Source organism: Callorhinus ursinus, unplaced genomic scaffold (genome assembly GCF_003265705.2).
Source record: "Callorhinus ursinus isolate GAN/ISIS: 27379988/994484 unplaced genomic scaffold, GSC_fseal_2.0 scaffold73, whole genome shotgun sequence".
Taxonomy (NCBI): Eukaryota; Metazoa; Chordata; class Mammalia; order Carnivora; family Otariidae; genus Callorhinus; species Callorhinus ursinus.
The window spans coordinates 5,888,240-5,910,256 of record NW_027397135.1 but is presented as its reverse complement, the minus strand read 5'-3'; the positions used below and the strand labels follow the sequence as shown (position 1 = coordinate 5,910,256).

At 44.7% G+C, this 22,017-nt stretch overlaps 1 protein-coding gene across 4 annotated transcripts in view; it reads left to right on the top strand.

Annotated features, from left to right (window-relative positions):
- Positions 1–22,017, top strand: part of EGFR (epidermal growth factor receptor) — a 200,647-nt gene that overhangs the window by 137,585 nt on the left and 41,045 nt on the right. For all 4 annotated transcript variants that reach the window (XM_073886883.1, XM_025853155.2, XM_073886884.1 and 1 more), the window contains exons 2-10: positions 4,333–4,484; positions 5,296–5,479; positions 8,185–8,319; positions 13,185–13,253; positions 14,104–14,222; positions 15,556–15,697; positions 17,247–17,363; positions 21,141–21,267; positions 21,367–21,440. In XM_073886883.1, coding sequence (XP_073742984.1) covers positions 4,333–4,484; positions 5,296–5,479; positions 8,185–8,319; positions 13,185–13,253; positions 14,104–14,222; positions 15,556–15,697; positions 17,247–17,363; positions 21,141–21,267; positions 21,367–21,440 — 1,119 coding nt within the window. The remainder of the gene's footprint in view (positions 1–4,332; positions 4,485–5,295; positions 5,480–8,184; positions 8,320–13,184; positions 13,254–14,103; positions 14,223–15,555; positions 15,698–17,246; positions 17,364–21,140; positions 21,268–21,366; positions 21,441–22,017) is intronic.

Here is a 22,017-nt window from a genome sequence, read left to right as displayed (position 1 = left end):
TATGGAGCTTGATACACTTTTAATTGGCTTGTCTTCAAATGGATAGCCCTAAAGTGATATTACATTTCTCTCTATGTGTAAATGGCTTAAACACCTAATCCTCAATGCGTATTTTAATGAAATCATTCAATTCAATGTGTTCCTTTTTCTTTCTTTCCTTTTCTGATAAACAGTCTACAGAATAACTCTGCTTAATGCCCAATATTTGAGGAAAGCTGTTTGCAGATCCAAACACTCCCAGTTCAGATAATACCACAGGGCAAGCATATATCCACAGAGGTCCTCTAATATCTGTGCAGGTGTATTTTGTATTACTGTCACATTTCTCACTAGCTAATTTTAACAAAAGAAGGTTGAGAGCTTTTGTGTTTATTCAGTCTTTAAAACAATTCTGGAAGGTCAATATTATTTTCACCCCGTCTACTACTTGAGGAAAGCATGCGGTAGAAAGCTTGGAGAGAAGTCATTCGGGGTCCCATACTGAGGAAGGGTGGATGAATTAAAAAGCTCTTGCCCTTTGCAGTTTTGTCTTCAACCTGCCTAACTAGTTTGTGATTTTCTTAAAAATAATAATTTTACTAATTCAGTGGTCTCACATTTAAATCTTCTCATTGCTTTATATTCATAATGTGAGACGTGGTATAAGTATGGAATGGAGATGATACTTTGTTGAATCAAGAAGCCTAGGTCAAATCATTCCGATCCTCACTCTGGATTTCAGTTAAGACGTGGTCATCTCCTTTGTGGCAGACGGCGGGAGAAAGCCTCAGAAGAAACAGCTTTGTATTCATTTCTTTTGAGACATTAGTAATTAACCCTGGAATAGAATTCAAGATGGATTTGCCTTAAACCGAATCACACAGAATATCAACTGCTTTCTTGTTCTCAAGAATCCACGTGTTGGACAGTTGAGCATTTAGGGCTTATTTTATTTTATTTTATTTGACAGAGAGAGAGAGAGAGAGCACAAGCAAGGGGAGAGGCAGAGGGAGAGAGAGAAGCAGACTCCCTGCCGAGCAGGGAGCCTGATGTGGGGTTCCAGCCCAGGAACCTGGGATCATGACGTGAGCCTAAGGCAGACGCTTTACCGACTGAGCCACCCAGGCATCCTGAGGATTTAGGGCTTTTTGCAGTTGTTTGTCATATTAAAAAAAGATGAACGACATTTTGCATGAAGCCTTTTAAAAACACATTTATTTGGGCGCCTGGGTGGCTCAGTTGGTTGGGCGACTGCCTTCGGCTCAGGTCATGATCCTGGAGTCCCTGGATCGAGTCCCGCATCAGGCTCCCTGCTCGGCAGGGAGCCTGCTTCTCCCTCTGACCCTCCCCCATCTCATGTGCTTTCTCTCTCTCTCATTCTCTTTCTCTCTCTCAAATAAAATAGATAAAAAAAATCTTTAAAAACACATTTATTTGTTTACACAAGTCGTGCGGTTGCTTCCCAAAACGTTTTTTGAATTAATGTTCACATCGATAATGTGTCATGTTGCTATTATTATCTTCCAAATGTAGCATCTCTTTTTCTGACTATAAAAGTAGTCCATACTAATTGTAAACAATGAAGGGTCATGATAGGTATTCATCAAATAAATATTTTAGGAGCTCATTTAGCATTTTTTGAATGAATGAATGAAAGCACAACTACAGTCTTTTTGAAATTATTTTTTTCTATAATGTAACAGGCTAAACTTAAAGGGCATGTTTTCCTTTTTTTTTTTTTTTTTTTTAAGATTTCTTATTTATTTGAGAGAGAGAGAGAGAGAGACAGCGAGAGAGGGAACACAAGCAGGGGGAGTGGGAGAGGGAGAAGCAGGCTTCCCGCGGAGCAGGGACCCCGACATGGGGCTGGATCCCAGGACCCTGGGATCGTGACCCGAGCCAAAGGCAGACACCCAAAGACTGAGGCACCCAGGTGCCCCTAAATGGCATGTTTTCCTTTTTTACTGACAAAAGTTTCTTTGTCATTGATTTAGTAATAAAAATTCTTTGGTTCAGCTGAGGGAAATTTACAAGCTGATATCCTTTATCATTTAAAATGAAAGCAACTGGGGGCACCTGAGTGGCTCAGTCGGTTAAGCGGCTGCCTTTGGCTCAGGTCACTATCTCAGGGATCGAGCTCTTCATCGGGCTCTCTGTTCAGTGGGGAGTCTGCTTCTCCCTCTTCTCTCCCCCACCCCCTGTTCTCTTTCTCTCTCTCAAGTAAATAAGTAAAATCTTTCAAAAAAAAATTCTTTTAAGATGAAAGCAACTGTTAACAGTTTTAATTTCTCTGCATACTGAAGAAACTCTTCTGAGAGGTGCTCCAGCCCTAAGTTCTAGGACACTTCACCTGGCTGGGATGAAGGGCGTGATCAGTCCTCTGCAACCTAGATGACAGCCAATCAGTTAGACTGAAACTTAGAGACCATAGTCTGCCAGCTAGGAAAACTTTTGTTTCAACGTGTGCCAGCCAAAAGGTCATGGGTTATTGTCACAACCCTGTACCTACATCGGTGGTGGCATCTTTGAAGGCCTTGAAATTGGGAAATCAGTCTGGCCCCATCTGCACGTTTTGCCACCAACTGTGTACAGATGTTCCAAATTGAGGTTGCAATCGAAGTAGCCCATACCTCTGAGTGAGAGCCGCCCGGAGATGTTGGGTCAGTCCAGTGTTATAGTTGGAAGAATTATGGAATCATTCTGCCCCTGGAGCAGATGGGGGCTCACTATTGTCGGACTGTTGCAGTTCCCATGTGAGAGTTCTCTCTACCACCAGATTTGAATGTGACCACAGAAGAGAAGAGGGAAATCCCCGTAGAGTTAGAGAGGATGTGGCGATTGCTTCACATTTACCGTTGGCGTAAATGCTTCGGGTTGATTAGGTGGTGTCTGAACTTGCGCTCGCTGCCGTGGCCCTTAAGATGCAAGGGCAGACGGTCAGACGATGCTCTTCAGAGCAGTTCCCATGCGGAGGGAACAAAGAAGACTATAAAATATAGATGTAAATTTAGAAAGAGTTTCTGAGGAAAGTACCTGCATATTGACTTTGGCCTTGTTTTGGTGTTCAACCACCTGGCCACTGATTACAATCATGCCTTTGCACATGTGGCAGAACCTGGCTCGTTCTGGATCTAACCTCCAAAGCCAGAGGCCATATTTCTTCACTCTTACGGTAATTTTGGTTCAAAGTGTAGTCCCTTAACAAGCTCCCTGCTTCAAAAGCCCCAACTTCTTTGTTTTGGTATGCTTGCTTAAACATGTCTTTCAAAGAGCTGGGTTTGTAAATATGACTTTATTATGATCTCCTTTGCTTTTAAATATAGAGTGTCAAGTGATTTCCATAGGCTAACTTCATCCCCTAATTTAAACTATTTCTTGTATTAAGTTAAAACATTTGGGAGTTAAGTGTGCCAGGGCTGTGTCCTGCCAAAGAATGCAAAGCAATCACACCTCCACCTGTGCTGGGTGGCTTTCGTGGACAAACAGAAGGACATGTCGGTCTCTTAGTAGCTGAGTGTGTTTTTAAATGTATGTTTCCATTTCATTATTTTCTAGATCTGTAATTAGTCCTTTGATTTATTCTTTGATGCATTAACTTAGAAGAATATTTTTAATCTCTGGCCAGTTGGATTTTAATTGACACTCTTGCCATTGATTTTAAGTTGTACAACGTTGTGGTCAGAAAATACGGGCTAGTGTATGTTATGTTTGTAAATATCCTTTGGACACGCAGTAATGTGATATTCTATCTTTTTTGTAAAGTAAAAAGTTCATTATGTAGTTATTCAACATTGTAATTATATTATTTAAATACCTTATGGTACACATTTTTATGGTCTACCAAAGCTCTGAAAGACTATTTTGTCTTGGGGTGTTTGGATGGTGCAGTCGGTTAAGTGTCTGACACTTGGTTTTGGCTCAGGTTGCGATCTCGGGGTCTTGGGATTGAGCCCCGTGTTGGGCTCTGCTTGAGACTCTCCCTCTGCCCCTCCACTCCATGTGCTCGCACTCACGCTCTCTCAAATAAATAAATAAACCTTAAAAAAAAAAAAAAAGACTATGTTGTCTTAAAGATTTTCGTAGAATTTTCCCCTCTTTCCCCTGGAATTTTTAACATTTTAAAATGACTCTCTGCATTATAGGAATGAGCTGTCTCTTATTATGAACTATACCTTATATACATAGACAAACATTTTCTTGCCCCATTGGTCTTGAGTGACCTTTTATCAGAATTAATATTGTAAGTCACTGAAACTCGCAAGGTTAGTTGAAATGTGTGAACCTTTTATTTTAGTTTCACTACTTTACTTGGCATTTCATGTGATATCTTTCTTTTTTTTCCCTTTTTTGCAGTTTGCCAAGGCACAAGTAACCGACTCACCCAGTTGGGCACTTTTGAAGACCACTTTCTCAGCCTTCAGAGGATGTTCAATAACTGTGAGGTGGTCCTTGGGAATTTGGAAATTACCTACATGCAAAGGAATTATGACCTTTCCTTCTTAAAGGTTAGTTCCGTCAGTTTGATTGTCTTACCCAAATATGATAGAAGGAAATATAAGTAGATAAAGACCTTAGTGTATTTCTTTTACTATGCCAATTACAAGTCCTGGGGAGCTACAGATGCAAGTTTTATCAGAAAACCACTTCTCCAGCTAGTGTCAAGTTACAGCTATGAAATAATGTCAAAGAGAAACAGGCCAGCCTGGAATTCCACTATCATCATAGACCCTGATATTAAATGTCTAACCATTGCGTTAGCTGTGGTATCCTGGTATATTGGCTCTTTAAGGAAAAAAAAAAAAAGCCTGCTTTGTAGCATTTTCCTGCATACTCCCATTATAGTTGATTTCCAGCTACACCACTTCACACGTTTCCCAAATATTTCACAGTAGGCTCTAGTGAGCCAATAGGAGCCAGCTCTGAAGGCTTCAGAGTTTGGTCCTAGTTGAACTTTGGATTTGATTGGCCTTCTGGGTTTTTCTTTTTCTAATAAGAGAGCATGCAAGACAGATACAAAAGAAATTAATAAAATGTTTTCATTTTCTTCTGAGTATCCCAAACACCACGTGAAATGAGAATCACAGCATTCCTAAATAGTGCACGTTGCCCTTTGTTATTGCCAGCACGCTCAAGGGGCAAAAGTGCAGGAGTCATCGGAAATCCTGTAACCCCCGCCCCTGCTCTGTCCCCACTGAAGTCATCTACATGCCTTACGGTCGTCAGTCACTTGTGTGCGTGCTGCCTTGACCCATTTTCCACCTGGCATTCTTGAGTTCCTCACAAGAGAAGTAACATGGTCACATTTTATCTCCTTAGACCATCCAGGAAGTTGCTGGCTACGTACTCATTGCCCTCAACACGGTACAGAGGATCCCTTTGGAAAACCTGCAGATCATCCGAGGAAATGTGCTCTATGAAAACACCCATGCCTTATCCGTCTTATCCAATTACGGCACAAATAAGACCGGATTGCAGGAGCTTCCCCTGAGAAATCTACACGGTGAGAGGCCCGGGCGCGTGGAGGCTCTGGGTGCAGAGGTGGTACTCAGCGAACCCGTCCCTTCTCTTAAGGCCACTCAGAGGACTTCTATTCATCAAATACAAATGCACTGAGTGTCAGCTACATGCAAGATATAGTTGGTAGAAGTTACTAAGAACATGGTCAGTGACGGGAAGGGAAGATTTAAACCAGGTACCACTTCTCCTATATTTGTGGGGAAATATCCAGAGAGTTCGTAAGAAGTGGTCATGGTTCTGGGAAATAGACACCGGACGACCTTGGCTGGGATGCAGACTCTCTGTGCCTAGGGAGTGAACAAACTGCCAGTCCTCTTACCTGGAACTCAGGTATAAAGGACGTACATTAAAAACCACCCCAATCTGGGCGCCTGGGTGGCTCAAGTCGGTTGAGCATCTGCCTTTGGCTCAGGTCATGATCCCGGGGTCCTGGGATCAAGCCCCATGTCGGGCTCCCTGCTCAGCGGGGAGTCTGCTTCTCCCTCTCACCCTCCCTCTGTGTTCTGTCTCCCTCTCTGTCAAATAAATAAATTAAAAAAAAAATCTTAAAAAAAAGAACAAACCACCCCTATTTGAGACAGCTTTCAGAGTAATGCTGTTACCCAGAGCATTACTGAAGGACAATGAAGTTAAGGACAGAGAATGACGGTGTTGTGGAGTTTGAATTCCTGTGGGTAGGACACTCATGAGGGTCCTCCGAGTGGAAGCTAAGGAAGATGATAGAAGAGACAGGAAGTTGATTTCAACGAAACTGAAGATAATGCAGAGCGTGCCTTTGCTATGCGGCAGGTGTGGTGCCAGTCCTGTTCCATCGGGAACTTCATGCCCACCACCTTCCTTCTGCGCAGGTGTTTACACCCCCACCATCTTACCCATAGAGGAATGGGGGCAACGTAATCCTCCTAAGGTCCCAGATTGGTGAAAAAATGGCCAGGAATGGCCATCGTACTCTGCCGTCCGAGTCTTTACCCTTCCCACGTGCTGTGCAATTGTGATGGGGAAGCAGGCCCACCAGGAAAGGGGGGATGACAGCAGAGGGTGTATCAGGGGGTCCCGGGAATGGCAGAACCTGGCAGACGGCCGTGCTGGAATGAGGCGGGGCATCCAGACCCCGGCTCAGAGGCGGCTGGCACAGCCCTCTAGTCGGGCTCCTGGGCTTGGCCATCCTATAAAACTGCCCCAAGACTTCCCACCCACCACTTTAGCTGCTCAGAGCACCCACGCACATGGTCTGCATTTATGCTAATACTAATTTGTGCTATTTACACATTTTGCGAAACGGTACGTACATTCAGCATGCCTCAATCTGCCTGTCTGGCCTCATGCTATCTCATGGTGACAGGCAGATGTGGTTAAGAGTGTGGACCCCGGAGCCAGACTGTCTGGGTGCCAGTCCTGGCTCCATCACTCACCAGCCAGATGCCCCTGGAGCGGCTTCTCTCTGTGTCTCAACTTCCTCCTCTTTAAAAATGTGCATAACAATTGTTAACACACTTCCTAGGGATGTTGAGAAAATCAAGGGTATTACTATGGAAAAGCACTAAGGAGTTATTCCTATAGTTGCTTTTATTTCTGTTGTTGGTATGGGGTTGTATGCGTGCAGAATATTTATTGTTATTAAATAACAATTTGATGTGAATTATTCAATATTAAGTACGGTTATGAATAATTAACTCAGTGCCCACCATGAAGAATAAAATCATTAAATATGGAGAGTAAAAGTAAAAGAATGACTGCTTCCAGACTGATGATCTCTTTCTCTTCTCAGCTACCCAGTCAGGGGCACCCGAATCATCCAGCATCTTTGCTGCCGTCTTTTTACTTCTCACGATTGCAGATTGTAGGTGTTCTGTAAGGCCCTTGCCTGTCAGCTCCTGGACCCACTTCATCGTTGCAGACCCATAGCTGCAGCGTTTTGTGCATAGAAGTCATTCAGTAACCATTTCTGTCTACTGTCATAGATGCAACACTCTCCCTCTGCTCACGCTTGCATTTTTTTTTAATCATTCCTGATTTTCCAAGTCGTATCATTTCTTCCTGGGAAACAGTCATAGTCTTTCATGCCATTTGCATTCCTGGCGTCCGCCACCTCTTCATTGTACATAGAGATTCTTCTCAGCCCCCTTCACTCCCCTGCTACCTTTTCCAGTGAGGAGCTCCAGAAGCAGCTCACAGCATCGCCCCCTTCTCCTGGCCTAGCCAGCCCGCAGTGGGTGACTGCCACCCCCCTCTGTCCCCTTTGCCCCTTCACACCATCATACAACTTCCTTCCTTCCCTTACTTCTGAATTGTGATAGTTGCCCCTGCCCCCCCCGCAAAGCACTATGGGAAGTCTTGTTCGCACGCTGGCCTTGTTTTAGCAGAACTCCAAATGTAAAGAAATGCATACGTTGGGCCCCTAGGTGGCTCAGTTGGTTAAGTGACTGCCTTCGGCTCAGGTCACGATCCTGGGGTCCCAGAATCGAGTCCCACATCGGGCTCCCTGCTCAGCGGGGAGTCTGCTTCTCCCTCTGACCCTCCCCCCTCTCATGCTTGCTCTCTCTCTCTCTCTCTCTCTCACTCTCACTCTCTCTCTCTCCTTCTCTCTCTCAAATAAATAAACAAAATCTTTTTAAAAAAAATGCATACGTACTTTGCGGAAGTTTAAAGACATGGCCTTTCGAAAACTGAGGTTCTTTTCACATGCAGAAATCCTACAAGGAGCTGTGCGGTTCAGCAACAACCCTGTCCTCTGCAACGTGGAAACCATCCAGTGGCGGGATATCGTTGACAGCGATTTTGTAAGCAATATGTCGATGGACTTCCAGAACCAAGCGGGCAGTTGTAAGTTCCACAAATGTCCCCTCTGCCTGTAGCTCCTAGGGTGGGGACGGAGTTGTAGCATGTTGGGGTGGAAGGGGGGTGACAGAAGCAGAGTAATCCAAACCAAAAGTAACTAGTAAACAATTGATCTGCCCGCTAGAAAAGCACTTACTCGAGACAGAGGGAAAGTCTGTTTCTTGTGGTGACAGTCAGCATGCCTGCTAACCGGGCAGATCACCCCCCACCCCTGGCCTCTGAGCCCTCAGGTGGCCATTGAGAAGAGCCATCAGTCCTGGCCCGGGGGCCTCTCCCATGCTGCATAGACGAGACAAGCCAAACTTTTGTGTGCTTCCGACAGGCTGCTGAGCCACAGAGCAACGCCAGGCCCTCCGGAAGCACATAAGCTAACCTCTGGCCTCCTACCTAGAGCCCCAGGCAAAGTTGGGCGCAGTGCACAGGGTGGGTGTTTGTCCATACTCCCTTTAGTGCCCATGACCTTGTCCCTGCCATTCATTGCGAAGCGGCCCATGCCAGGGGGAAGCTGGCAAGGGGCCAGGCTGTAGGTCAGGCCTGCACCACTTGGCCCCTTGGCAGCGCTGTGTGGGAAACTCTGACGACACATGCTTACAGTTACCAAGCTCCTCTTAGCTTCCCCCTTCCTGATCTCCCTGGTCTTTCAGTCCTTTTAAAAAGGAGTCATCACCATTTCCTGCTTCTCTGTTTCCCTAAACTGTGCAGTGGATGCATGTTTTTGTGTTGGGGTTTCTTTGTGTTTTGTTTGTTTGTTTGTTTGCTTGTTGTTTTTGGGGTGGGGTGGGGCTGAATTTGGAGCTCACATAGATCTTCAAAATTGACTAGATCCCCTTTATTGTTACTTCATTGTATCTTATTTTATTTATCTGTTTGTTTATTGTATTGCAATACCCTTAACATAAAATTTGAACCATTTTTAAGGGTACGGTTCGGTAGTATTAAGTCCATTCACACTGTGGTACAATCATCACCACCATCCATCTCTGGAACTCTTTTCATCTTACAAAACTGTCTCTGTTAAACAGGAACTCCCCCTCCTCCAGCCCCTGGCAACCACCATGCTGCTTTCCGCCTCTACGAGTGTGACTGCTCTAGGGACCTCTTATAAGTGGAGTCACATAGTCTTTGTCTTTCTGTGACTGGCTTCTGTCGCCTAACCTCATGTCCTCAGGTTTCATCCGTGTTGTAGCACGTATCAAAATTTCTTACCTTTATATGGATGAGGAGTATTCCATTGTGGGGATATCTGTGTGCACGTGTTTTGTTTATCCGTTCATCAGTTGATGAGCTCTTGGGCTGCTCCCACCTGTTGACAGTGACGAATAATGCTGATATGAACTTGGGTGTTGAGCCCCTTTGTTTTATAAATATACTATTCCGACAGATATTCAGCATGGCAAGAAACTGAAAACTTTAATCTACAGTGCAAAATTTTGTATTATCCATGACATCAAGGTTAACATTTCCTCAGCTCTCTGATGGACAATGGGGAGGTTAAATTGTGCACATTTATAACAACAACAAAAAAACTGACAGGAAAGCTGTGAGACTAGTATGGGTTTGCCATCGACTAGATCGAGCAGCTCAAATGGCACACCCATCCTCATCACACCAAGACCATGGGAAAGACCCTGAAAGAAAATGTTGGGAAGGAAGGATCTTGCAAATAACAAGATTCAAATATGACAAAGCTATGAACTGCAGACTGATAGGGTACTGGATTAAGAATAGACATGTAGGAATAAGCCACAGACATACAAGAGAAATTCAGTACGAATAAGCCTCGCTAAATTAAACGTCCATAAAGAAATGACATTTCAAGCAAATGAGGGAAGAATAAGTTATTATGCAGTAAATTGTTCCAGAATAATTGAACTATTAAGGGAAAATATCAAAGTGCCAGAACTATCAGGATTTTTTTTTAAAAAAGAACGCTATTCACCGACTACCTGCATTCTCATTAATTAGCCGACCAGTGACAAGGTGAGGAACCTGCCATTCTCCTTGTGGTAAGGTAAACCCCGTCCTTGCCTAGAGCTTTTCAGGCCACACATGCCTTCTGAGAACTTGTTTCATTTAATTTTTATCCAAAAAGAAAATCTCATAAGGTGATTTAAGTATTTTATGGACAATGGATTTGAGATTCAGAAAGGTTACCCAGTGTGCCCCCATATGATGTTTTTGTTGATGTAGTTCAGAATTTGAAGTTAGATTGGGTGGGTTTACCTAAGGGGAAATTAAAATAAATGTCATCCACTTTGTACACCAATATAAATTACAAATCATATTATATATAATAAGTTACTGAATGTATATGTAAGTGCTAGAAGGAAATGTAAAGATGCATATTTGTAATATCAAGCTGAAGAAAAGCCCAGGCAGATACTGTACAAGAAAACTTCTATAGGAAGAAATCTTAACAACAAACAGGAAAATATTGTGCATCGTCTGCTTGCCTTGAAAAGGGTTAATGTTCTTGATAATATGACTGTATAGAGTAGTCTTAGGTATCCTAAGAAAAAGGTGAACCTCCCAATAAAAAAAAAAAGTGCCAAAGACATGAGCAGTTTGTACCCCCCCCCACACACACAAGATGGCCAAGAAATAAAGTAAAATGTTATTTCTTACTATAATTTTAAAAAGGTCAAAATAAAATAAAGAAGCATAATTTTTGCCTTTGCAAAAGATTTGGATTCCTTCTGATTTTTAGATACCTGGATCAGGAGAGGTGTGGAGAAGCAGAAATTCTCATCTTCTTCTTGAGGGCATATAAGCTAATAAAATATGGTCAGGGATAGAATTTTAGCAATATGTATTGAAGCTTTAAAGTATGCACTCCTCATGTCTAGGAATCCTAAGAAAAAAATAAGGGCAGTGAAAAGTATAAGGATATAGAAAAATATTTTTATGCAAGAATATTCCTTGCAGCCTTACCTATAATGAATTTTAGAAACAACTTACCTATCTAAAAATAAGAGATTAGTTAAAGAAATTATGGTATAGCCATGCCATTGAAAATCATGTTATGGGGGCGCCTGGGTGGCTCAGTCGGTTAAGCATCTGCCTTGGGCTCAGGTCCTGGGATTGAGCCCCATGTCAGGCTCCCTGCTCAGTGGGGTGTCTGCTTCTCCCTCTCCCTCTGCCCCTCCCCCTGCTCATGCTCTCACTCTCTCTCAAATTAATAAATCAAATCTTTTTTTTTAAAAAAAATCATGTTATGTAAAAGGATATTTAAAGGCATGGAAAAATTGCCATAATGTTTTATTAGCTTTTTTCAAGTTATGACTCAAAGTCTAGTGTGACATCAATACTTATATAGGCATATACTTACATGTATATATTGATTACATCTGGATGATTCTCATTTCCTCCTTTTGCTTTTTTCTATTATCCAAGTTTTATATAATTTGCCTGCATTTCCTTTGGTTAATAATAGAATTATAAGGAAACCTTGATCCATTGGTTGGCATTCAGAAAACATTCAGATGTTTTCTCCACTACAGGAAGATGCCATTAAGCATTTTCATTTCATTTTAAATATTTTTGTTTTGCAAACCTATTACATGCTTATAATAGGGATTTGAGAAATAGGAAGAATAAGGTAAACAGTAAAAATAACATATCACCATACAAACAAGCACTTTTAACACTTCTGTGTACTGCTTTTGTTCTTCCTGTTCCTGCCCATCTATCTCTCTCTCTCTCTCTCTCTCTCTCTCTCTCTCTCTCTCTCCCCCTCTCTCCCCCTCCCCCTCCCCCCTCCCTCTCTCCCTCCCTCTCTCTCCCTCTCTTCTTCACAATGCACAGCCCACACTGTGCATTTGGGGTTTGGCCTCACCATCTCTCATGATTCCTAGGACCATCAGTATTGCATTGCTGCCCTTCACCCCTGGGGTGATTGGAAGGATTGTCAGTCTAATGAAAGGGGTGTCCTGGTTCCACAGTAACTTGGGAAATCCTCAGCTCTTCCATTTGAAATCTAGAGTCTACCAGAAATTAAATTCTTCCTGACTGTAGGAGACTTTGGGACACATAGGAACTCCTTCCTGTAAGGTCTCATGTCTTTGCAATGAAAGACAGCTGCCCTGCTGATCTTTTTTAAACAAACTTTCATAGTCGGCCTGTTGTCTTTATATAGATGGGAGGCTTTGGTCTTCAGGTGTTTCAATGCTAATAAAAATGAAACAACTAATGAGATTAAAAAATCTTTGTAGCTGTGCTTTGTAGTTGATCACCGCAAAAACTAATAGATCGACATCAACTATTTCCACACAGTAGCTCGCAAATCAATAGCTTAAGTTTAGCCTATCAGCAAGGTGATGCACCCTGTGAACATTTGACCCTTTGAGCAGTCCGTTCCTCTGTCTGGCTTCAGGTCTAGGAGTCTTCATTTGCAGGACCCCATGTCTCCTAGGATCACTGACCCTCGGGTCACTCGAGACTGGCGTTGTGAGAATGTAGTGGGTCATACCCACCCCAGCAGATTAGACTCCCTTAGCACTGTTGGAGATGCTGGAAAATTCTCCAAGCCTAAACACATGTGGAAACTGGACCATTTGAACCCCAGTTTTCCTGACCCGTGACGAGTCAATAATTACTCTCTGCCTCAGTTTCTGCAGCTGAAATGTAAATAAAAGCAGAACGTGGTTCATCTCTCTTTTATTTATTTATTTTCTTAAAGTCTTTTGAGTCATCTTACAAACCAACCAGCAAACAGACAAATGGAGAATTAGAAATTTGAAAGCTGTTCCTTGTTTCTAGAACGTCGCTTTGCTCAGGGGCTTGTCGCCAGTTTCTTGCCACCAGTTCTCTTCCTCTGAGATAGGAATTTAACTATTACTTTTACATTTTAGGCCAAAAGTGTGATCCAGACTGTCCCGATGGAAGTTGTTGGGGTCCGGGAAAGGAGAATTGCCAGAAATGTAAGTCAGCCAGCAGAATTTCAGATAAATGTGTGCCCGCTTTCCTCCCCTTCCACTTAGCTGACTGTGTGTGTTTTCCCTTTTGAAGACTCCCAAAGGCCAGATGTTGGCAGTTATGTGGGTGACATTGTTGCAGATCTCCGTGCACACGGTTAATCCAGTGTGGGCTATTTGGGGCACTTCAGCGTGTCATAAATGAGTGAAAGTCAGCCACACAGATACCAGCCTAGGCTGGTATCTTAGAGCCATGTGTTGGACCTGTTTTCCTGGGAACAGAAGACTCGCCCATGTTGTTACCGGAGGGTCACAAACACCCCTCGTTTTCTCTGCCTGGGGGGCTCATCTACACAGAAGCAGGAACTGAGCTTTTCAGGAGGGTTTTTCTGCAGGAATCCTAGTTTCGGAGCATGGGTGGCCAAGGAATCTGGGGACCTCCGCCTTAAAAGTTCAGCATCTGTCCTTCGGTTTCGTTGTGATGTGACTGTTTCATCCTTTTAAACACGACTTTCTGGCAGGCGCTTTTTGTTCCTGGATGGGCTTCCCATATCACCCTAAATCTCAGTTCTAACTAGCATGTAATTATGGAGCCGGTCGAGAAGTCTAGACTCAATCTGGTGCGTCCTAGAGAGCAGTAGGAAAAAAACGAGGTGCTGTAAAGAAAGGTCACTATTCAGTGTTCTTTGGCAGAGTGTGAAGGTTTGGGAACTTGAACGCTCCAGGGAATCACTAAATTTGTCATTTTGTTCGCCTTTTCACCGACTGTGTGCAAGTGCTCTGTGAGGCCCCTGCAGAATGGCCCTTCCACCCTCCCTGGCTCTTCAGCTCACCAGGATCCTTTGCTCCTTTTCAGTGACCAAAATCATCTGTGCCCAGCAGTGTTCAGGGCGCTGCCGTGGCAGGTCCCCCAGTGACTGCTGTCACAACCAGTGTGCCGCCGGCTGCACGGGGCCCCGCGAGAGCGACTGCCTGGTAAGGCTGACCCAGCCCCCCAGCCGACTGCCCCCCCAGGGGTGGGGGGCCTTCTCTGGCTTCCTGTGGGAGAAATTACCACACGTATGGTTGCTGCCCGTTGCCAAGGGACAAAGCACCTTTTAAATGTCCCGCCTTCGCCACTGACTTTGTGACTTCGAGCAAATTCTATGACCCCTCTGTGCCTCGGTTTCCTCGACTCAATGGTGGGCAGTAAACACCGCCTGTTCTGAGGTCCGGATGACACAGTGCCCGTGGCATCCATGCCCAGGACCTGGGCGTAGGATGAGCGGCAGTACTAAATACGAGGTGTCTGTCATTAGCGTTTTTGGTGGCCAGCAATACTGTTGTCACACTCTCCATTGCTCCATTTCAGTTGAGACCCACCGAGTTGATACCAGAAGGGCCCTAACATAAATATACAGAGATGGTAAGGGACATACCCAGAGCCACACAGACTTGAGTGCACGGCTGGAGCTGCACGTGGACCCTTGGACCCAGGCCCTCTGCTCTTTCCACCACAGCTCAGGGCCTCCTGAAGGTCCTGAAGCACTCACTCTTGTCCCTGTTACTGCAGAAAGCCCTAACAAAAGCCTTCTCACCCCGGTGGGCGGTGGGCACCACATGTAGGTGGCACCTCAACTGCGCGCACCTTGGGCATCCTAGAGACACCAGGGCTGGCAGACATGAGTCCTGGATGCAGCACCAAGTGTGATGAGACCCTCGTAGGCTCCAGAGAAGGGGAAATCCAGAAGACTCTGGTTTCAGGGAGGGGGCGATTTTTTTAATTCCAGAGGCTGCATCTGGCCCCAGGGATTGTGACGTGGTTGGTCTGGGCTGATGCTAATGTGTCGCTGGAGGGGAGACGGCCTGTGGGTCTTCGGGCCACCACTGTATGTGGTCTGGTCCCCTGTGCACCATAGCCTTCCTCATCAGGGTTTTCTGCAGTTTGACGGTAAATTCTAAAACATATCCTCAAGTTTTCTTTATAAGAGAAAGCTAGGAAATTGAGTTGAGAAATAATTTCATGCCATAGGGACCACTCCAGTATGTGAACTCCTTCATCATTTTACAAGTTAATAAAGATGTGGGTTTTTATCATCATAATCCCTAAATTATCACAGCTAGGACAGTACCCGAAAAATCATACTTTTAAGGTCTTTCTGAATCTTCTGAAAGTACTTGGCTAGTTTTTTTGGAGGGGTGGCTTGTTTTTGCTTTAATCAAATTCCTGGACATTAAGAACACTAACCTGAGCTTTCTGCACAGAGTTGAAACAATCCTGAGCATCCTTGCCCAGCTTGACCAGTGCATGTCGTCCCTCCTGTGACAGGTCTGCCGCAAGTTCCGGGATGAAGCCACATGCAAGGACACCTGCCCGCCACTCATGCTCTACAACCCCACCACCTACCAGATGGATGTCAACCCAGAAGGAAAGTACAGCTTTGGTGCCACTTGCGTGAAGAAATGCCCCCGTGAGTTCATCCCATGCGAAAACCTTTCATTTACCTGGCAATCGATTTCCTCTTTGTCTCCTACTGGGATCCTTGAGTCCCCTGTCTCGGGGAGTCTTTGGGTCCGTATGTTTGCCTCACTGTCAGGCAGGTGACCGCGGGCCTGTCCGAGTGCACAGGTGAGGGGTCAGGCCACTGCCATAGGTGACAGGCGATGTCTGGTGCTCTGTTCACCGGCGTCTCTTCTCGAGTCCGTGGTGGCCAGGACAGGAAACACACCCTGGGACCGAGGTCCAGCTGTAGTAGTCCAGAATATTCAGTTGTCAGTTTGGGCCACTTCACCGTTTAGCCTTTTTTGCCCAGCAGCTATCGAAAAGACCTAAATTAGAGAGTGTGTCGGAAGACGTGCCTGCTTTAGTGGTTAAAATTCTGGTGAAAACTGCGCCTCTTAAGGGAACAAAAACTTCAGAGGGGTCTCTTTGTGTGTTGTTTGGTTTTGTTTTAATTGTTTCAGGTTGGGTTTTGCTTATTTGTATTTGCATTCAACAGGTGGCTATCATGTTCAGGAAAATGATGATATGAATTATGTCCTCGTAGAGAGAGTGTAGCATTGTCTAATTAAAGAGCTTTAGAAACCAATCTTGATTTCTAGGAAGGGAGAGTAAGAGAAAAAAATTGTAAGCACAGCTGTGAGCAGGAGATTTGCCCTACCAGATTTGTGGACAGGAAAACTTTTAAATTCTAACAGAAGAAAATAACACATAAATAGAATAATATACCATTGTATGGAACTAACTTACTAAAATTTTTTTAATTTGTCACAATTCTGACACGGGTATAATCTTTGAGAGAGGGCTTAATAGGTAGAGTTTAGAAATCCACAGGAAACCGGAGCCTGAGAACAAAAGCAGACAATTTACAGAAAGGACAATTACAACTATCCAGTAAATATGTTTGAGGGTGTACTTGGGCAATTCAAGACAGGAACACATAGGGCTCCAGAAACATACTGATATCTGTGTTAAATGTTAACACAAATAAATTACTCTAAAGTGAGGGGAGGCTCCCAAGATGACCCATCTGCCTGGTTCGATGCAGAACCAGCTGGTGGTGCCAGCCCCCCAGCCAGGTCCTGTCAGGCTGGACAGGACCACGGAAGGCAGCCCGTTGGCCACGAGAATTACATGCATCCTCAGATGTGGAAGCTTCCATGGAACGGTGGGCTTTGTTCAGGGTCACTTATTTTTAGTAAGTATTCAGTCTTTAACCACAGGTCCTGAAGGTTGAACCGACAGAAAAATGAGCTGCGAAGAGATGTTCTAAACCTGCGAGCAGGCCCCATGTTCTCGCTGCCACATCTGTTTCCTGCCAGTTTGGGATCAGCTATTAAAACTCTTGAACTTGATTCCTTTTCTGTTTGCAACCTTTCATTCTTTGTCCTTAAAGTAAATAAAACCAGAGGCTGATAGGCCCTTTTCATCGGCCCCTTTATAGGAGGCCGTGAGACAATTGTGTGAGGCCCTGAGACACCTGGTGCGGCTTTCGCCACCTTTCCTCCTCGTCCCTCCAGGTAACTACGTGGTGACAGACCATGGTTCGTGCGTCCGTGCCTGCAGTTCCGACAACTACGAGGTAGAGGAAGACGGCGTCCGCAAGTGTAAAAAGTGTGAGGGGCCTTGCCGAAAAGGTAGGAAGCCTGCAGCGTGCGGGGACGAGGCTTTCCGTCTGCTCACGAAGCCGGGGTTGACTCGCCCCACGTCCACCAGGCCCCCTCGGCATCCTACTTGGAAGACATCTGAGCAAATCTCTTCCTTCAGGCTCAGAAATTCCTTCCTTCCTTCCTACGGTGCCCCATTCTTGGAGGCTCCTCAGTGCCACTCTTCTCCCGCTCACTAATATGCCTTTTACTTTATCTTTTTTATAAAAATTTCTAGACACCCAGAAATGTTGCAAGAGTAGGGCAGTGAACACCCGGATGCCTTTCACATAAATTCACCACTTTTTAATATCTTGCCGCATTGCTTTCACTGTGTTTATGTGCGTGTGCCTATGTGGATGTGTGCGTGCACGGGTGAAGGTTTTTTCTGAACCAGAAGACAGTTACAGGTATCGTTAACACTTCACCCCTACATTTGTCAGCATGTTTCTCACAAATGGTGACATTCTCCTCAGTAATGGAAGACGGGGTCACACTCAGGATTATTTAACATCAACTCAATAGTCTTTTCTAGTATCCCTTGACTCAGACCTCCCCCGCTCCCTGTCCCACTTAAGTCATTTTTAGCTGCTTCTCAGTCCAGAACCCAGTCAACAATCATGGGTTTCGGGTAGATGTCCTGCCCCCATTAATCTTCATTAATCAACAACTGTGTCTCAGCTCCCCTCCCCTACTTGCTTTTCTTCTCTCTTCCATGACCAGATGTGAAGAGTCTAGCCCAGGTGTTTTGCACAATGTCCCTCAGCTTGGCCTCATTGACTGTTTTTCCTCATGGCCGCATTCAGGTTGGGTGTTTGGGCAGGAGCATTGCATAGGTCATGTTGATTTCCTCTCATTGTATTAAATCAGGTGACATATGATGCCATGTTATTTCATTACTGATGGTAAGTTAGATAAGATAATCTTGGTGGGTATAAAAGAGTGATTTTCTATTTCTATCATCCCATTTATTAGTTGGCATTCTCTATTTAAAAAAAAAAAATCAGTTCCTATGTGAGGTCATGGAATCCTTCTTTATTCAGTTTCTTACAATCCATTCCTGTCGTTCATTCGGGTACTTAAATTGCCCCACATGTGGCCAGTAGGAGCCTCTCCAGATGGCTCCTGTGTCCCTTCAGCACATCCCACGTCCCGGTCGTGTCTTCTACTCAAAAGGTACTATCTACACTCTTTGTTCTTTGCTGCTTAACCTTAATATATCCTGGAAATCACTCCAGATAAGTTCATATGAATCTTCTTCATTCTGTGGTGCAGCTACATAGGCTCCCTTCTGTGGCCGTACCATAATTTATTCAATGGATCTCCCTTTACGTGGCCATTTAGATTGTGACACTGTTCTGCTATTATAAACAACACCTGAGCGCATAGCTGCTTACCTTGCATATCCACCTCAGGTTTCACCTTCCCTGTGAAGCCATCTGTCTTTTCAGTCCACACTGATTGCTCCCCTTTTTGCTCCCACACACATTTCATAAATGTTCTCCACGGGGCAGACTCAGCTGCCCTGTTCCGTGTCATGGAATCCTCCCAACGCCCCTGGGACCTCTGTGTTATTACGATCCCCATTCTCCAGATGAGGACACTGAGGAACAGTGAATCTAAATGACTTTTCTGCGTTTCAACAGCTAAGAATGGCAGTCAAGATTTGAAGTTCATTCAGTCTTGGTCCCAAGCCAGACCCATGAGCTTGTCAGCCAAGTCCGTGTCTTCCTGGTCTTATAACTCCTGTGGGGCAGGCGGGTCAGTGCCCTGATGGATGAATATCCTTTGGCTTCAGGAAACTGTCCAGCAGAGCAGACATGGAAGGAGGAAAATGAGAATGTGGGGTGGTGCCTGGCACAGGGCAAGTAAGAGAAGAGGGTTACTGTCAGCGTCCTCAAATGGATTGATAGAATCAGAGATGGTTTGGGTTTTATTTTGTTAATTTTGTGTTCAACAAACAGTGTGATTTTCCTGTAATTATTATGCCCTATTTTTCTATACATCCTCTAATTCAGATCGCTTCGGGCATAGGGCAGTACCACTGGGTAAGGAAGGAGGTGCCAGGAATGTCTAGGGGTGAATACATAATTGGTCTCTGAATTTAGGAGTTAAAGTAACCCCACCATCACTGTTACACACAAGCAGAGAGAGAGCATGAACATTCTCTCAAGCACATGGAATTCTCTGCCAGACCTGTAATTAAATGGCAAGTCCTCATATGACCACCTCATTCTCCATTGTCAGCCAGCTCCCGTGGATCCTAAAGAAGCCTGGCCATGAGCCCCACAACCCATAGTGTGTTAGATGCAGCACAGGAAGGTTGAGTGAGCCCTTCAGCATAGGACTCCTTAGAGCAGCTCCTCGAACCAGAGAGGAGGCTGGCCCCCAGGGTGAGCCCGGAGACCCAGTAGTGGCTGGTGGGACAGTCGTGGCCACTGGAGTCAGCAATGGAAGGTTTCCTTGGAAGCAACAAGGGACTCCCAGTGGAGCGGAGCACAGGGGGGGGGGGGGGCAGCAGGGCTTGACTGCATCTGCTAGAACCCGGGGGGGGGGGGGGGAAGGATAGGACCTTATCCTGAGCAATGAGATTTTCAGTGATTATACTTCAAAGTCAAGATAAAGTCTGGAAGATAGGTACCAAAATTGCTCTGCAAATTCTAGAGGGAGAATTACAACAGATAAATGGGCTTTAGGGTGGAGATGGCATTTGAGATGGAAATTTAGGAGTGGATATAAATTAATAAAGGGGCTCAGACTGTGGAAAAGGGCATTTGAGACTGATGTAGCAATAGGACACAGATCAAAGCATTTGGTTCAAGTAAACACAGGGGAAGAAAAGCAGTTTATCTGATAAAAGTTATTACAGTATTCCCTATGATGTAATATAAGACAGCCATGAAAAATCATGTTCGTGAATAGTTTTAATAATATGAGGAATGTTCATAGCAGAATAAGTAAAAAAAAAAAAAAAATACTGGGTGGCTCAGTCGTTAGGCGTCTGCCTTCGGCTCAGGTCAGGATCCCGGGGTCCTGGGATCGAGCCCCGCATCGGGCTCCCTGCTCAGCGGGGAGCCTGCTCTTCCCTCTGCCACTCCCCCTGCTTGTGTTCTCTCTTTCGCTGTCTCTCTCTGTCAAATAAATAAATAAAATCTTAAAAAAAAAATACATACCTGGGGTAACATAACCATGGAGGATAGCTGAAAGGAACACTTCTCAAAATATCCTATAGTGGAAACTCTGGTCATTTTGGTCCCTTTATTCTACTTTTCACCATTGTCAGATGAACACATCTTACTCTTTAATAAAAACAAGCTAGGTACATTCTTTCTTTAAAATAGACAAGAAAACTGCAACCAGGTTAGGACAATCGAGAGGTGTCAAGTTTTAGCCAGGGGAATGCCCTGATGAGAGCCGGGCAGAGGCGGCCCTGGCGTCAGCAGGTGGATCCCACTGCCAAGGAGGGATGCTTAAGAGCAATGAGGCTAAGTCCAAGTGGGAAGTCATGAGGAGGAGAATACAAGTCCAGTTGAGGGCAGCAACCACCATGAGGACACCATCCCCTTCTCCAACCACCCTAACCCCAAGGCCCACCATAGTGTGACTGATACCCAGCAGGCCTCCATTACTGTTGAATGAATGAACGATGGCATGGCGGGGATGATCTCTTGGCTACAATTCTCTTCCCGCTCTCCTCTGTTTGGGGAGCCCTAGCTATTCTGAATTCAGCATATGTGAAGGGAATAAACGTCTCCTTTAACTTTACAGTGTGTAATGGAATAGGAATTGGTGAATTTAAAGACACACTTTCCATAAATGCTACAAACATTAAACACTTCAAAAATTGCACCTCAATCAGTGGAGATCTTCATATCCTGCCCGTAGCATTTAGAGGGTAAGTAACAGATTAAGTTACTGGAATAGAGAAACACAAAATCCACTTTGTTCACGGGTAGACATTGTTAATCAATAATCATTTTGTTACTTGTTTCAGTGACTCCTTCACGCGTACTCTACCTCTCGATCCAAAGGAACTGGATATTCTAAAAACTGTAAAGGAAATAACAGGTGTGTGCCGCTAACATATCCCATGAACATGAATGGGTAATGGGTGTTCTAGAGAGAGAACTGGTAGCTGCATTTGCTTCTCTCTCAGCATCATAAAAACATTTCTTCTGAACTTCTACCATCCATGACTAACTAGTGAGTTCTTTGATAGTTTTCGCGATTGCAGTGTCCCCTGCATGTGAGGGGTGAACACTTTAATCAAAGACTTGACTCATCCCTGATTTTGTGTGAACATGTTTAACACTTGTCTCCTCGGCCCTGGCCAGCTGTCCTGATGGCCCAGTGACTTTTGAGGGTGGAGGAAAAAGAAGGACAGAATGTTGAGGGAACAGCACAGGCTCTCAAGCCCACAGACTGACCTCACGTCCCTGCCTTCATCCCTGAAAAGGGAGTAATTAGACCTAACTAACCTAAATAACACGACTGTTTTGAGGACTGGAATTAAGTAAGGAAATTATGTGACTCTGCTTTTGTGTGATAACAGCTCAGAACATGGCAGCTGTCATCAAGAGCAGAGGCAGGTTTGGGTTACCAGATATGGAGCCCAGCCCGGCCGTCAGGGCCATGGCACCATGGG